The following is a 16,143-nucleotide window of genomic DNA, read 5'->3' as shown; positions in this document are numbered from 1 at the left end:
TTTAGGGTTATGTGCTTTGTGAAATGTCGATTCCCTGTTATTCTGGAAATACGATTTCTTTACTTCAGAAATGGGGGGGGGGAGAATCAATTTATGACATCCAGAAAATTAAAGTAGCTTCATTTTGGTTGCTTAGGTTGTACTAAATAGATAGCAAAGAATAGCATGGTTTAAAGAGATAAATGTCAGGAGCATTTTCTAAAGTAGACATTCAGACTTTTGGATTAATGGGATAGAAGGTCAATAATTGCATGGATTTCACTAAGCTTGAAAAGAGATGGCATTCCTGTGGTGCTGCTGTGATTATTAAAACATTTTGAATTCATTGTAAAGATATTGTGCTTAGGTTCCATGTTCTTTGCCACAGTGAAAGATATGACTCAGTAGGGTTGCCAATTTATACAGATTACAGAAAGGTATTTTAATCTTTTCCTATAAAATAAATAAATATTCTCAATAGTTAGGCTATGTAAGAAGTTTTTATAGGGTTTCATGTAATATTTTGTACTGACTCTATTTTAGAGATGTTGTACGTTGCTTTGAGCTCCCAGTTGAGAGGAAGGATGGTAAAGGAATAAAATTAATCTAATAAATGAGCTATAGAAGAAATGCTTCAGGATTATTTTAACCTTCATTTGTGTTCTGTGTGTCCCCTTGTATTATTCAGGGTCCTCCAGAGTTTCAGCAGAATCCCCCTGGATCTGTTCCTACCAACTTCAATCAAGCCCCAAGACTCTCCCTCCAGGATCAGTGGAGAGGACCACCACCGCCTCTGCCACCACCGCCTCCACAGGATAGAGAGCCTTTCTTCATGGGAGGTAGTGTCCTGTCTAGCATCAGAAGCGGCAGCTTGTTGTCTTAACTACAGGCACCCCCCCACACACACATGGGGGTTACGTTCTGGGCCCCCGTGTGTAAAAGTGAAATTGGATAAAGTGGGGGGCACCCTCTAAGCACCCTTTAAACACCCTCTCTGCTGCTCTCTTCAATCCATATAGAAAATACTGTATTCCAAAAATATCCACAACTAGAATTGAAGCTCTGGCGCTGGCAAGAGGCTGGAAGACACACAGGAAAGCGGTGGCTACTGCTGCGCTGCTCCCCACATCAGCTGATAGGCGGGGAGGCTGAGCAGCATAAACAGATTCCCGCTGCTTATCCAATCTCTTTGGGGCATCCTCTGCCTTCACTAATGCCCTCTTCAGGCTCCAGAAAGAGTGTCCTCAGAAACCATGAGGAATCTCCAGGTTCCTCCTGCCATTTCTGGATTTGATTTGAATTATTTAATTATTTCCCATTGTCACACTTATACGCGGTGACTTTCCCATCTGTCACTTCTAGGCCATTGTTGAGGCTGGCAAATCCTCCTATATCTGGAGCTTGGGATTTAGCAATTAAGTACCACAATATCACTTATCCGATTCTCTCCTGTAAATTTTTAACATAGTCATGTTTACTGGCTTATACATTATTGTAATATATATGTAAGAAGAAAACATCTAAGGTGTCAACTGAAAAACTGGTGAAAACTTCCACAGACGCAATTTGGATTTCTCTTCCATTGTAACTCATTGTACAACCCTTAATTGTGTTAGTTGTTGCTGATGGCTGCTTTCAGTTAAGCAACAGGACTTCTTACTGAAACTGTCTTTTCCCTATTGATTTCCCATGAAGACATGAATAGTTCTGCTTGCAGGACTTACCTGGATTCTGTGGGTTGATTGGGGTGAGAGCATTCCTCCTGTTTTGGAGAAGGGTTTTGAACTACAGGGACTTAGTGGTCCTCCCTAACCCAGGTATCTACTCCAGGTATCTAAGGCTCTTAGAGAGTGATAAAAGAAGCAAAAGTATGTATCTCTCCCCGCCCCCTTTGTAACATATGTGCAGTCTAGAATGAGAGGAAAGGATCTTCGTTTAGTGGCAAATCACATGCTTTGAATGTGGAAGGTGGCACAGTTCCAACAAAAAGGAGCAGATAATGCTAAAGGAACCTTTTCATGTAATCCTGAAAAGCCATTGCCAGTCTGTGCAGACCATATTAGGTTAGATGGACCCAATAATCTAACCAGGCTTTCCCCAACCCAGGTGCCTTCCATATGTTTTGGGTTCAAGTTCCCACCATTCTGCTGTATCATCCTGTGCTGGCTGGGGCTGATAGGAGTTGTACTGTAAAACATTTGGAGGGCGCTAGGTTGGGGAAGACTGATTTAAACTAATATTGCCGCTTCCTATGTGAGCGTTCTCTGAAGCAGGGGTGTGAGGACTAGGAAGGCTGTTCAGTTTGCTCCATGGATAGATTAGTTTTATGACTACGTTTTGTTTCTGACAGAGCCAAGATTTCCCAGCCACCACTTGTTTGAGCAGCGGAGCCCTCCTCCTCCTCTACCGCCCCCACTCCTCAACAGCGCCCACCCCATTCCCAACCAAAACCCGCACCCTTTCAGCCAGCCTGGACCAGGTTTTAACCAGCAGGGGCAGCAGCACATGTTCCCCAGAGAGAGGATGGTGAGGCCAAACATTCAGCCGCAGGGGCCTGTGGGAGTCCTTCACTTCAACCAGCCTGGAGCAGCCAATGCGCGGCCTTTCCTCCCTCCCAGGCAGTCGTTCATGCAGGTGCCAGGCCAGCCGTTTCTGACAACTCTCACACAGCCCAACATGCAGGTATGAAACGAAAGCAAGAGTTCCTAGGAATCTGCATTTAGAAATATTGTGACAGCTTCAACCTAAGTTCCCAAAAGTGCAATGCCCCCAAAGCTGCCCAAAAGTTGTTACTCTAGCACCCTTTTCACACCACTTTGATCAGCAGGGCAGAACCTAGACCTGCCGTCCCCTAACTGCTCCAAAAAGTATGGCAACTGTATTGATCAGTGCTTGGAAATTAATGTCCAGGGTTTTTTTTTTGCAGTATCCTTTTGCCCTCTTTTAGAGACTTTTAAAGCATGTAACAAACACATTTAGTTGACCCCCTCCTCTCTCTTGATCTTTTTAGCTGTGGGCCTAAGAATAAAGTGAGTTTGTGCAGGTGCTTACTTTTTTCATCTTAGCTATTCCTTAAGAGCCTCAAACCGTTTGTTGCTTATGCAGGGAAGTGTGGAAACCTTTGAGAAGTTCTCCTGTGCGCAGAGTTGAATGTTTAATGTTTGAATTGATGGTACAAAATATAGATGAAATTTAAATGTGCCTTTTTATTGCTGTGCCAAGCATGAAAACATATTTATCCCCCTGTGCCCAGTGCTAATTGAATTACAAGGTTTAGTGGCAACTTTGTATTGGCATAGTGCTTCAAAGTGAAGATATTAAACTGCTTTGATTTTTGCAAGGCTGTTCACAGCTAATGAGATTAGAAAAGTTTGTAATGCAACATTTTGTTCAATATTATATGGTTTCCTAAATTGATTTATTCCAGAAGAAATATGAAAATAATCTATTGTTTAAAAACAAGTTCCTGTACAGTGAATAGATTAAGCATGCATCTAGAAAACAGCCATATTAGCTCACCATAAAGGTTAGAGCACCCTCTGCTGGTACTATTGTTTTTCATTTGAGGATACTAATAAATACACAATGGCTGGTGTCATGCGTTCCTTTCACTTATTAAGCTTACTTTAAAGTTTAACTATTGTGCTTTAGTAATTGTAGGAAATGTTCAGACTCCAGCTAGACTTCTTCATTATTATTTTTTTTAAAGGAACAGCTGAAACATAATGCTTATGTGCAGTACACCACTTTAATTTAGCTTAACTTAACTTTAGACTTGAATTGGGTGATGGTGTGCTTATTAATAAAGGCCTTTTCTTTGCTGGCTATAGTAATTGTGATATACAGAGTGCTGGTTAAATCCTATTAGCTACTTAGAGCTTGAATGTTTAGGAGCAGGCCTTTTTTGAGTATGCAGCTCATGTATGCTTTCCTTTAAAATGTGCAGGGTCCCTTGCACCCTCCTTTGCAGCCACAGCATCAGCAGCACCCACAGCCGCCGCAACAGCACCATCCACAGCCGCATCAACAGCCGCATCAGCAGCATCCGCAGTCACATCAGCAGCATCCACAAACAGCCCAGCAGCACCACCAGCAGCATCAACCACACCAGCAGCACCAGCCGCACCAGCAGCAGCACCACCTCCTTGCAGTGCCCCCCCAGCCTCTGATTTCTGTTGCCCCATCCCAGTTTAGACCTCACATGCAGGCACAGCAGCAGCAGTCAAGCAGCAATCGGATGCAGTGTCAGCAGCGACAAGGTCTGGTAAAGGCCAGGCATGTAAGTGACATTTAAATACAGTACAGAAAACTCCCGTTTTGCGCATGTTCAAAGAACCACACGACTGTGCATGTGCAGGCTGTTTTCAGACCCAGAAGGGGGCGGGGCGGGCTTATGCGCACTCCACTGATGAGTGTGATAACCTGGAATGCAAACCCCAGTTGTTGCCTGAAATAAAAAATAACAAAAACCCTAGTAGTTTTCTTTAAAAATGAGAAGGCTTGGGGAGTGTGTGTGTGTTTTGAGGGTGAATACAAACCTCTTGAAGAGCCGCCTGCAGGTCTGTGGATTAGATACCTCTGTTGTATGGTGTGACACTATTAGTGTTGTTGCTTATCTCTTCCACAGCCTCTGCGATGCTCCCTCTGTGCTAAATTCGGCTGCCTTGGCATTATTATTATTTATTATTATTCAATATACACACCGCCCTATACCCGGAGGTCTCAGGGTGGTTCACTGAACAAAATCAGAATATAAAACCACAAAATATATAATCAAAATAAAAACAACAACCCATTAACCCCAACACTTGCTTAGTATTATGATCAAAAAAAGAACACTCTTATTTGGACAGTGTCTTGAGATTGTTATCTTGAGCTTGAGAGGCCGAGTAATCTTACTACTATTGGGCTGTGCAAAGCAGCACAGAGGAAAAGAGATTTCCATGGGCAGCTTTCTCAAGGCCATGTTAAGGGTTCTTTCTTTCTCCCCGTCCAAGGGAGCGCAATTTGAACATTCCAGTAGTGAGCAGGCAAATGATTCATTGCAGCCCTACCTGTGTTACTGAGTGATACTACTTTAGTACTAGCAGTGATAGGTAGAAAGCAGAAATAGCCCTACTGCCGATGCTTCAATGAAGTTAAGACACATGGGGGCAAAGTGAGAAAGGAAAGGGGCAAGGATTGGCTTCCAAACTGCAGTGATGATGTTGAGCAGGTTAACTGGCAGTAGAGAGTGCATCAAAGAAGTGATGACAGTTCAGGAGAGGCTTTGCCATGTAGTTTGCCTGCAAGGTTTTGAAAGAAAAAAAGGCAAGGATGTATAGGACTGGCTGTGTGTGTGTGTGTGCGCGCGCGCTTAGAAACATCATTTAAGGAAGGCTGTGTCTGGAGGTGAAGTTGGCCACATTTGTTCACTTCTAGTCACAAATCCTGCAGTTTTGTCAATCCATGGTTGACTTTTTCCTTTGCTGTGCTAAAGAATTTTCAAACCACTTAGCACTGCTTTGTCCCTCTGTTTGTGTTCACCTGTGTTTCTTGAGGCCCTCTGCAGGGTTGATACCTTCTCTGCCACAGAAAATTCTGTGCTGGGGAAAAAGATTATTTCACTGGACACCTGACTAGCTGTTAGTTCTGTTGCTTTGTCTGCTCTTTCTTTGGAAGATTCCATTCCTCAAAGCTTATCCAAGGCTGTTAGTACCATTAGCATGGCAAAGGGGACTATAGACTTGCATTTGCTATAGAAATGACTGCACGAAGAAAGGTGATTCAGAATCTCCATATGTTATCAGTTAAGCTACAGCAAAATCTGCATGCTGAAAAACTCAATGCTATCAGGGGGTTTTTAATGTTGATTTTTTTTTCAGAACACACCAACACAAAACATGGTGAAGCGTCCAAATCAGCAACTCCAGTCACCTGCTCCAAGGAACAGTAACTTGCGGGAATTGCCGATAGCACCTTTGCATGCAATCGAGGCTGCTAACAACCGAAGAACCTCAGCACCTGCTGCTCAAGTAAAACCCATTACCAGTACCATGCCTACTGCAAGGCCTGTTGCTAGTGTGAAGAACCAACAGGGAAGGACTGAGACAAAGCCTAGAGCAGTTATTCCAGTGGCACAACCTAAAGTGGAGATCAAATCTGAGCCAGAGGTAAGGCCTCTCCTCTGTCTATCTATGTCATAGTTTTCTGCAATTTATACTATTTTCCAGGCAGGCACAGATGAGTAAACTGGAGAGAGAGAAGAAACGTCTCTACCAGCACGTACAGTCCACTTATATGTTGGTGATTCCCTCATCTGCTGAAAACATAAGGCACATCTGTTACTTACACTTACATCTGTTACAGCAAAAGTATCTTATTGTAAGCCCTGATCAGGAAATGGAGCTCACTGTCACCAGTCTTGAGAGTCAAGTGTGCACTTTGCTGGAATGAGAAGATGGAGCCTAAAGGAGAAGTAAATTCGGAATGGGGTATATGGGAAGCTCTTCCCCTCAGCCACCAGATGTGGTCCACAGGTCATGGGTCAACCATCCCTGATGTTATCCTGTCTATTGGCAAGATGCAGTGATAATATTAAATAATGAAATTCTGTTTTTGTGGAAACAAGAATCTGCAGTCATTTGCCTATTTTTATTTATCTCTTGAATACCATTGAGTGATTTTGGAGAACCAAGTTACTGTGAAAGTACTATTAAAAGTCCCTAGGTAGAATCCGCAATGAACTTGCTAGAAACTCAGTTGCATGTGACTCTAAGCCAAACCATAGCTTAGCACAGAGCAATTGTGCAGGCTCCCTGAGAGGAGATTGTGACTGCTTCGCTCATCTGCTGGTTCTGCTGTGCTGGACCAGACTAAGTCATGCTTTGGCTTAGCAGGTTATGTGAACCTAGGCTCATGGTTTAGCTGTCCCAAACCAAGCACTGGCTATAACCCACAGGACAAATCTTGGTTACAATTCATAGTTTGTGTGGAGAGAGCTAAACCATGAACCTGGGTTCATTAGACATGTGGAGCTCAATACAGTAACAGTAAGAGGAGCAGAGTAGCCACAATCTCTGAGAGCCTGCACATTCAACTGTTCATGCTAAGCCATTGTTTGACTTGGCATAATGCGCAGACTGAGCTTTTATGGCTTTAAATGAGACACGGTGTCTTAGTATAGGCATAATACTGAGCCTACCTTGCGGAATTGTTGTAAAAATTACTGAAACAATGCTTTGAATATTCTAAAGAACTATATAGCTGCTAATTCCTGTTATTATCCCTTACAGATAGGCTTGAATGATGAATATCAATGGTTTGTCACTGTAAATGCTAACTACTGAATGCTGATGTTTTTTCTGATCGGTTGTTACAGAATATAGAGTAACTGTACTCAGTGAAATAGATCACGTTAGGTTGAATTGGCCCGTAAAACTTAGACTAAAGTACTTTACCCTGCAAGATGGGAAGCTTGCTAATTGCATTTTGGATGGATGGCTATTTTCAGTGTTCTCAGTTTTTTGTTTCAGATGGTCAAAGTCAGTGTGGTCCCGTGGGCAGAGAGTTAGATGTGGTACCCTTGGGTTCAATGCCAACTCTGCCATGGAGTCATGTAGCATCTTAATCTGAGTTAGAAATATGGTAAATGGGAATGGGGAACTCAGATACTAAGATGAGCCTAGCAAATTCAAAATAGTATGCAATTGTAACTGATAGGTTCCAGTTTCTCCTGCCTACACTTTCAGCTGATGGCTTTTTAAACATCTTACCTGCCAATTAAACATGAACATTGCGTAAGAGAATCTTTGTGAAAGCAATATGTGAGTGAAACTAGTTCAGGCAATGTTACATTGATTCCATGGTGCAGGATCTTCCACTTTTTCACTGCTTCCAAGTGCTGGTGATCTAAGCTGCTGTGTGCCGAATGAGGTTTCCTCAAGATGTATACTAAATAAAGCATATCCGGTTGGTGCTTTAGGGGGTTAAACTATTGTAGTGTTTAATAAGGAACATTTCTTAGCCTATTATGTTATCCTTTAACGTTTGTCCTGTTGAAACTTGCAAACTCAGGAGCAACACTTGGAAGCAGCTTTTCTTTTGATGTTTTTGATTTCCCTGTAGCTTCCTGTAAGAATGTGTTTTCTGCCAGAATTTTAGCCCCCTTGGAAAGGTTATTTGATGCACAAAGGGTATAATACTTTCAGAAAAGCTTAAGGCTGGAATATTAAAGGCATTCCTGATATACCATTAATATTCCAACACTGCATTTGACAACATTTTAATTCTGAAGAGAGTGCATGAGTTCAAGGTCAGAGAGATTGACTTGTGCTGTTCATTATAACCAATTATTGTGTGACAAATGAGTTTCAGATCAGGCTGAAAATTCTGTAAGAAAAATCAATAGTTCTAATCAGGGCCTTTCAGGTCATTTACCACCCTACCTTTTGTTAGTTTGTCAGAAAAGAGCAAGATAAAACCCATGTGACAGTGGGCTGCCTCTGCATTGTTACAGCTTCCATTTGAAACAATATTTTGAGATCTTGAATTATATTAATAGTTTAATTGGTTTCAGCAACTTCTAAATGAGTTCCGATTTAGAAGGCTTCAGTTTCAGCATTCTGATTTTTTTTCATTAAGTAAAGTCCAAACTAGAGTCATGTATTTTTTGACTCTTTATAGGTTCCCTAGTAATAAACTTGCATTGGTAGCTATGTCATTTAAAAGCATTAGCACCATATTTCAGTTAATTTAAGATGCTCCTGGGAATGGATGCCATCAATGCACTCTCTTTTTTTAAAAGCAAAACCAAATTTGACAAAGCTGGATAGGAGTTACTGTCCCTATAACTTGTTTCCTTTGATGTTCTGTAGTTTCCTGATGAAGATGAAGAAACCAGACTCTACCGTTTAAAGATAGAAGAACAGAAACGCCTAAGAGAAGAGATCTTGAAACAAAAGGAGCTCAGGCGGCAACTTCAGGCTGGAGCTAGAAAAAAAGAGTTGCTTGAAAGGCTCGCACAGCAGCAGCAGTCTTCAACACAACAACAGGAGGAAGAAACTTCACAGTTGCCCACCAATGGAAATCCATTGCTTCCCCTTCCTGGTGCACAGCCTCGCCAAAATGTGAAATGCAGGCTGATGGTTAAAAAGCAAGACCCAGTAGCTCCAACGCCCCCTGCTTTTCAGCCTAAGCCCCCAAATATTCCGCAGGCTGGAGATAATGCACAGTTTCAAGGACAGCAAATAAAAACAGTGAAGCAGCTAAGACAGACTAGGACAGTGCCCGAAAATGAGCTCCAGCTGCCATACAAAGGGTTGCAAACCAAGCCTCCTGCAGCCCACTTGAACCCATCCCAGATTGCTCGTGTGGCATCAGTACAAGGCCAGCTTCAGGAACTGAAGCCTGGGGTGAAAAGAACTGTCATGCAGCGGGCAAACAGTGGTAGTGGAGATGGGCCCCATGTCGGCACCAAAGTCAGGGTGATTAAATTGTCAGGAGGGGTAAGTTACCAGGCTTGTCTGTCTTTTGTTTTCTTGTGTGTTTTGTGGTCCCTGTCTGTCCTGTTGGTGTTGTTATTTGCAAAGGCCCAAAGAAAATGGAGATTGATAAGCACAGGCTTGGGGGGACGACAACACACATTTCAAATATTCCTGTTAATTTTGAACTGTCACAGCTGTGTATAGCTAGTTTAAATCATTTCCCCCAATATCATACATGTACGTTTCCCCATTTTGTAATCTTGAATGGTCTTGCTGAACTGATCGCCAAATGGATCAAGTGATCAGGGCAAGCACAAGTAGCATAAAGGAGGCAGACCACATGCTGGTGACTTAATAGAAGGTTCTCATTTGATTTTGATCCAAATAAAAAACATTTGGTAACTAACCACAGCCAAAAAAGAGCAGTGGATGATGAACCGAATACTAACAATTTGTGGTTATGGCCAGAATATCTTCCCTCCTTTGTTCCTTTAACAGAAGCCTTTGTATGAGCTGTTGCTCTCTACTTAATTGTGCTTAGGTCACTACCTGATTACTAGGTAACAGGATGCCAGACCTTAGGAAAAGTGACAATAAATTGAGGAATAATTTCCATTTGGGAAAGTAGCAAATATGTAAAGTCCTCCTTTAGGCCAGGAAATAGTGTGCTATAAACTGCGGTTTATTGCAGCATTTTTCAGGAATAAAGCCTAAGAGCTGTGTATACCTCTTCTAGAAAGAAAATAAGAAACTTTGTTGAAGGACTTTGAAATGTGAGAAATGAGGAAATGGATTTAAGTTGAAGGGAAGTTATGTGTATGTTTAACCATATTCTCTCCCCTCACCCTCCCTCCCTTCCTCCTAATGACAAGAATAGCAAAGTTTGTGTGCCTTGTTTTTCAAGTAGCAGAGAACTAGTTTACAATAAAATTGCATTCAGGCTTCTGCCCTGACTCAGATTTTGTTGGTAGTGCAATACACAGGATAGTAGCCAGGAAAGGTTTCACTTTGGAGTTCTCCACCCCTCCCCAAGTAGGCTGTACTGTCCTGTTTTGTGCAACCTCAGCACAGGGTGTATATAAATGGTACTCCGATAGAAGTGGGCAGAAAGGACTTGATAAAGACCAAGTAGAACTGAGCTAAGGGTTTATTTTGTTTATGTGTCTATCACATGTATCACAGAAAAAAATGAGACTCTGTAGTGGCAGTCCTTTTTATAGCAAGCATGACTTCTCATCCACTCGCAGGCAGGATATGCCAAACAGCCTACTGGCCAAAACAAGTTATCTGCTCCTATTGCAGAAATATTCTTTGGGATATATTTGAGGCATTATTTAGTTCTGAGCCTTTAGTAAAGGTTCATCCAGTTTCGTGGAGTTGGACAGCATTGGAAATAATTTAAGGAGTGAGCTGAAATTAGTTTAATTTGTTTCATGCAGTGGTGTTGTTTTTCTTCCAGAAAAATAATTAGCTCTATTTCCCACCTTTTTTAATCACTATGGTTAAATTGTTAGGATTCAGACTGAAATAGTTCAGAGTGCAGAGAAGTTGTTTTAAGATGTTCCTTATTAAGTACAGCTTAGTTGTAAGATCGGTTCAGCAGGGGAGTAAGAAGCCCAGAGAGGCTGTAGAATTTCCTTGGAGATTGTCCTGTAAAGGCTGGACAGGCATTTGAGGGACGGTTTATGTATGGAGGTTGAAATACAAAGAAGCTTTGTGCGCAGGAAAGGCATCTGCCTGAAAGCAGTGCTTTCTTCGAAATGTTTTGCCGCAACATCTCCCACTGCTAAAGAGGCAAGTTGCTTTTTAAATTGCAGATTGGCATGCCTCCTTGGCAGTGTGAGATGCTGTGGCAAGAACTTCAAAGAGAGCTCCAGCTGAGTGTGCATGGTCCTAGCCTTCACGTGCATAGAGCTGCTTTGGATTGAGGCCAATGCACCCTGCCTTAAAGTATCAGATGGGAATCTCTTCCAGCTCAGATTATAGTGATCCTTTGAGGAATCACTTTCGTTTACAAGATTTTGACAGGCTTATATTCTTTATCAATAGTAATAGCTAGGCAATCTTAATTCCAACTGGTAAAAACTAAAGGATTGTTGAAATCATATATACCAGTGCAAGAAGTCTCTACAACGAATTGTTGTAGTTATTCAGTGTAGCAGATATATACAATCTTCTTTCAACCACTTGCCTGGTCGCCATAGGCAACTAGAAATTTGACATAGGTGCATGAGGTTGCAGAAAGGAAATGGAGTGTTCAGCCCCTCTTTTAGCAACCACCTGCATTTATTTGCTGGACAGCAGGGGGTTATTCACCTTCTCTCCTTCCAGCGTGGGTAACAACCCAGGGTTTGGCCCTTCTGCTGACAACCCATTATAGGGTTGTAGGTTAGGAAGCCCTCTGTTCCCCACTTGACAGAGAAAGCAAGCAGGCTGCTGGCAGAGGCATGGAGTGCTTCATTCCTTCTCCAGCAGCTTGCTGGGTTTCTGTACTGGGTGCGCAGGAAGTGAAGCTCCCTCTTATGCCTCCATCATTGCAACTGAGAGAGCTGGCAGCAAAGTAGAGTGCGCCTTCTCTCTGCCTTCTGGGTTTTTATGGTAGACCAGGGATGGCAAAGCCCACCACCTGCAGGCAGTTTTGAAGGCTGGTCAGGGCCACCAACCTACCAATCACCCAACCTCATAGGATGGCAAAATTAATGCCAGTGGATCAGCACAGACATCTCTCTTATCTTAGCGCTGTCCCACAGTTCTAAGATTGGAGATAGGCCTCTGCATGTCCTTTGAGGGTAAAAGTTAGAAGCAGATGCTTATCTTCAATCTTAATGTTAAGTAACACAGTGCCACACTTATCTCTGATCTTAAATACTGTGGGACTATAACACTAAAATCAGAAATAAGAGATTGGGAATGCCCAGGTGGGCATGGTTTGCCCAAAATGACTTCCTGGGCCAAGTTCAGAGGTGGGCCTAATTAGGCTCATGGGCTGGAGGTTTCAACTGCTGCGCTTAGTTACTCAGCAGGCGAAACAGGGCACAGGGGAAGCTGGGGGTAGATCTAGAACGATTGGCATGACAACCTGTTGGATCCACAGAAAGGAGTATCAGCACTTAGTCGTCCAGGACAGAAACACAGCAGGTTGATGGTGGAACCTTGACTTGCAGGACAGGCTTTGTCTCCCTCACAACTAGCATAAAACACCATAGACTATTGGAAAAAGGGGCAGAGTGATCTGACCATTTACCATGACTTCACGGAGCACTCAGCATAGAAACAAGTGAGTTGATGGAGTGGGAAGAGACTGCTCATTTCTAGTTAGTCCAGTGTTTTGCTAGTCTGTTTTTTAGTCACAAGAGAGGCTGGGAAAGGAAGAATGGAGTGCTTTGCTTATTCTCCACTAGCTACTCCTGTGAGTAAAAAGCAGGTGAGTGCAGGATATTGCCAGGACTAATTTATCAGGCTTGGTATATTTGGGTGATATATTTCCTCTTGTTGCAATACACAGACATATTTCACGCTGCAGAGTTCCTAAGGGACTTGCTGTATCTTCCTCTAAACTTCTAAATAGGGGTGAGCCAATTTTCCAGTGCAGGCAGGTGTATAGCTACATTCCTTTATACAGAAAATTGCTACTAAGCATGAAAACTCAGATCAAGATGCTTGATTAAATTTTCAATAGTTTGTCAGAAAGTTACAACCATGTTACTTTGTTCCACATGCTGCACAGAGAAAAGGGGAGTTATTGGCAGCAAGGGAGACAGTCTGGACAATTTTGCTAGTCTAAGCTTACACAAAGATTAAGTCTGTCAGAGCCCTCTGTAAGGTAGACATCCCAAATCCTGCTGAATGTCTAGTTCTTCGTCCTGCCTAGAGCATGTTTTGGTAATTCTCCTTTGAGGCATCTATGTATTCTTCCTTTGGGTCAAGGTTTTGAATGTAAGTGTTCCATCAAAATCTGAACTCATCTAGGTCAGCTATATCATGTTCTGGCTGAACAGTATATTGATCTTCTGGTATTGCAGCTCTTTCTGAAAGTGTTGAGAACTACCAGCCTGTTGAAGACGTGTTTCCATTTTTGCTTTTGTTCAAACTCATTGACAAGAATATTGATGTTGGTGCTTTCAGCACAGCTGTGCCATTGCATGTTATTGCAAAGCCAACTGCAGCATTTGCTGGACGTTGTGATCTTCAATCCATTGTTTTCAGAAGTTTGAAGAAAAGTCATAATTCTTCAGCTATCTTTAGAAGTGTATTATGAAAGCACTACCCTTCTCCCATTTGTTCATGAAACATCATTTATATCAGCTTCCCTATTTTTCACACAGAAAACCTATGTATAAGGTGGTAGATTGGCATGCAACATATAAACTGTCAGGTGGGAGAGTTGGGGTGCCCAGATATTCATGGGAAATGACCATTCAGCTCACCAAAGCTTCCTATTGTGTAGCACAGGAGTGGGGATCTCTGAGTTATGGGTTTAATTAAGCTGGGAACAGATCCCAGTTTGGCCCATAAGGCTGTTTTCTCCAAACCACTTGCCCCAGTCGCACACTTGACATCATATGTGATGTCAGGTGAGGGACGGGTGAAGATGCTACTGATTGGCAGTTAGAGCAAGCCAGTTGGGGTTGGCTGCACTACTGAGTTCCCACTGGGTAACTAGCTAGCCAATCCTTGAATGGGCTTGCAAAGAGTCCTGCTCAGCACTCTGAATTGCCAAGGATCAGCTGATCTGTGGTACAAAGCACTCCATCACCATTGTGACATTAGGTGATTAACAGGTTGGTGTTCCCACTAACCTGTCAAATTTGGCCTGTGCAGGGTAGGGGAGATAAGGATCTGGCCTGCTACGTAATTCCAGTTCCCTAGGGTTCCTTTACCTTTACCCCTGTTGTAGCAAATGAGAATGAGGCAAAACACAAGTGTATGTAATCCCACCTGTGCTTGCTGTTCTCTGTAACCATATTCTCTATGTAGGGATTTTCTTATTTCAAGCTGCCCTTATGCTGTGGTTAGGGATACGTGTTCCCTGCAAGTCAAAAGTCAGTTTTCTGCCTTGAGAAAAGAACTATTATGCAAATAGCACACATGGCAGGAATCCTGATCACTTACTCATTGATCTGCAGGTCGCTTTGAACATTTCAAACAGAAATATTGAAATGGCGAACCTCTTTCCTTACTGCATTTTTGGCCCAAAGAAGACTGTACCATGGAAGTTGAGCACAAAATATATACTTACATTTACATTTTTACACTGTGTATTAGAAGTTTTTTTTAAAAAAAAGAGGGCTGCAGTGTTTGATCAAATAGGTTCATCTATTAACCTTCCAGACCATTAAAAAAGTGCCCCTGATTAATTAGGTGCCATTTTAGAAGAGAGTCTCTCTCTCTCTCTCTCTCTCTCTCTCTCTCTCTCTCTCTCTCTCTCCCCTAAACTGGTGCCTGCCATTTTGCTTCCCTCTTCTCTATTCTGTGTCCTTGTGGACATCAGATGGAGAGATGTTGATGGAGACTTGCAGATCCTTGGAGTGCCAGCACCTTTGTCTCTGGAGGGCGTTGGTGTGGCAAGGAAAACGGATTATTCTACCCCACCACCAAGACACTGGGCAAGACTAGACAGGTTGTAGTGCTCCAGTTCTGCAGAGTGAGCTCCACTGAAATCAGTAAACCTTACTTTTGGATAGTTTGTTTCTGAAAGCATCATGTTCTCTCCCTCAGAATTGTTGGTTCTGTGCATTTTCAGATTTATACAAACTTGATGAAAACTTGTATGATCATTAACGAACTACTTTGTTTTGTCTAGGTAACGAATACTCACATAAGCTACCATATAAAATAATAAGAATTCTAAATTGTTGTAAGCCACCTTGAGTAGGTTTTTTTTTGTATAGGGTTGGACATAGCTGTCAGTATACATAAAACATACATAATATATTGACTTAGCAGAGCACAAATAAATTTAAAAGCATAATTAATCTTAGCAAACTCATGCTGTCATTCACAGTGGAATTTTTTTTAATACATCGTGACATCAGTGACACAACATGGGCACTTTCAGATTGACTTTTGACACACAAGATTTGCTAACACTTGCTAGGAATATGGTGGGATAACACTGGGATAAGTTTACGCTAGGAGGTCAACCTCCTAACTCACTGTTGGTTGCTCAGAACAATGCTTCTGCTTTGCCTCTGCTTCTTGGGTGCATATATCAGTGTTGTAGTAAAAGCTCTCGCAGAAATATCTTTGTGTGTCTCATCCTCTTTGTCTGGCTTACATTGAAGTTTCCAGAGTAACCATAAATTTAAGAGAATTTTAGAAATTGTGTTAAATTTGCATTCATACTACTAACTTGTTCATTTGATAAATAAGAAACTATGCTCTTCAGTTGCTGTGACTCATTCTTCAGAGGAGTGTTCATATCATGTCATTTGCCTTTTGGGCTAGCAACAGGTTTTTAGTTGGAAGTCTTTGCCAAGGAGGCAGATTTTAGATAATGGCCATTCAGAACTGGGCTACTATTTGGCTGAATGGCTGCTATGACTCGCTGCTTTTGCTGCTTCCTTTTCAAGCTTGTTGCATTGTCTGCTAAGGACTGCTTTTGGTCTTCAGTGCTAGCTGTATTATTTTGGGGTCTCTCTGGTAAGGTCTTCTCAGTAGGGAACCCCCCCCCCTTAATCCAGCAGATGTAGAGTATGCA

General features: G+C 42.3%; 1 protein-coding gene across 4 annotated transcripts in view; it reads left to right on the top strand.

Annotated features, from left to right (window-relative positions):
* The window catches only part of RBM33 (RNA binding motif protein 33), a 97,151-nt gene that overhangs the window by 42,041 nt on the left and 38,967 nt on the right, over positions 1-16,143 (top strand). For all 4 annotated transcript variants that reach the window (XM_082192185.1, XM_082192186.1, XM_082192184.1 and 1 more), the window contains exons 11-15: positions 668-818; positions 2,330-2,661; positions 3,926-4,258; positions 5,844-6,131; positions 8,835-9,464. In XM_082192185.1, the coding sequence (XP_082048311.1) occupies positions 668-818; positions 2,330-2,661; positions 3,926-4,258; positions 5,844-6,131; positions 8,835-9,464 (1,734 nt within the window). The remainder of the gene's footprint in view (positions 1-667; positions 819-2,329; positions 2,662-3,925; positions 4,259-5,843; positions 6,132-8,834; positions 9,465-16,143) is intronic.

The sequence above is a fragment of the Podarcis vaucheri genome (assembly GCF_965113315.1).
Source record: "Podarcis vaucheri genome assembly, chromosome: 12".
NCBI classification, from domain to species: domain Eukaryota; kingdom Metazoa; phylum Chordata; class Lepidosauria; order Squamata; family Lacertidae; genus Podarcis; species Podarcis vaucheri.
This window is presented reverse-complemented; position numbering and strand designations above follow the sequence as displayed.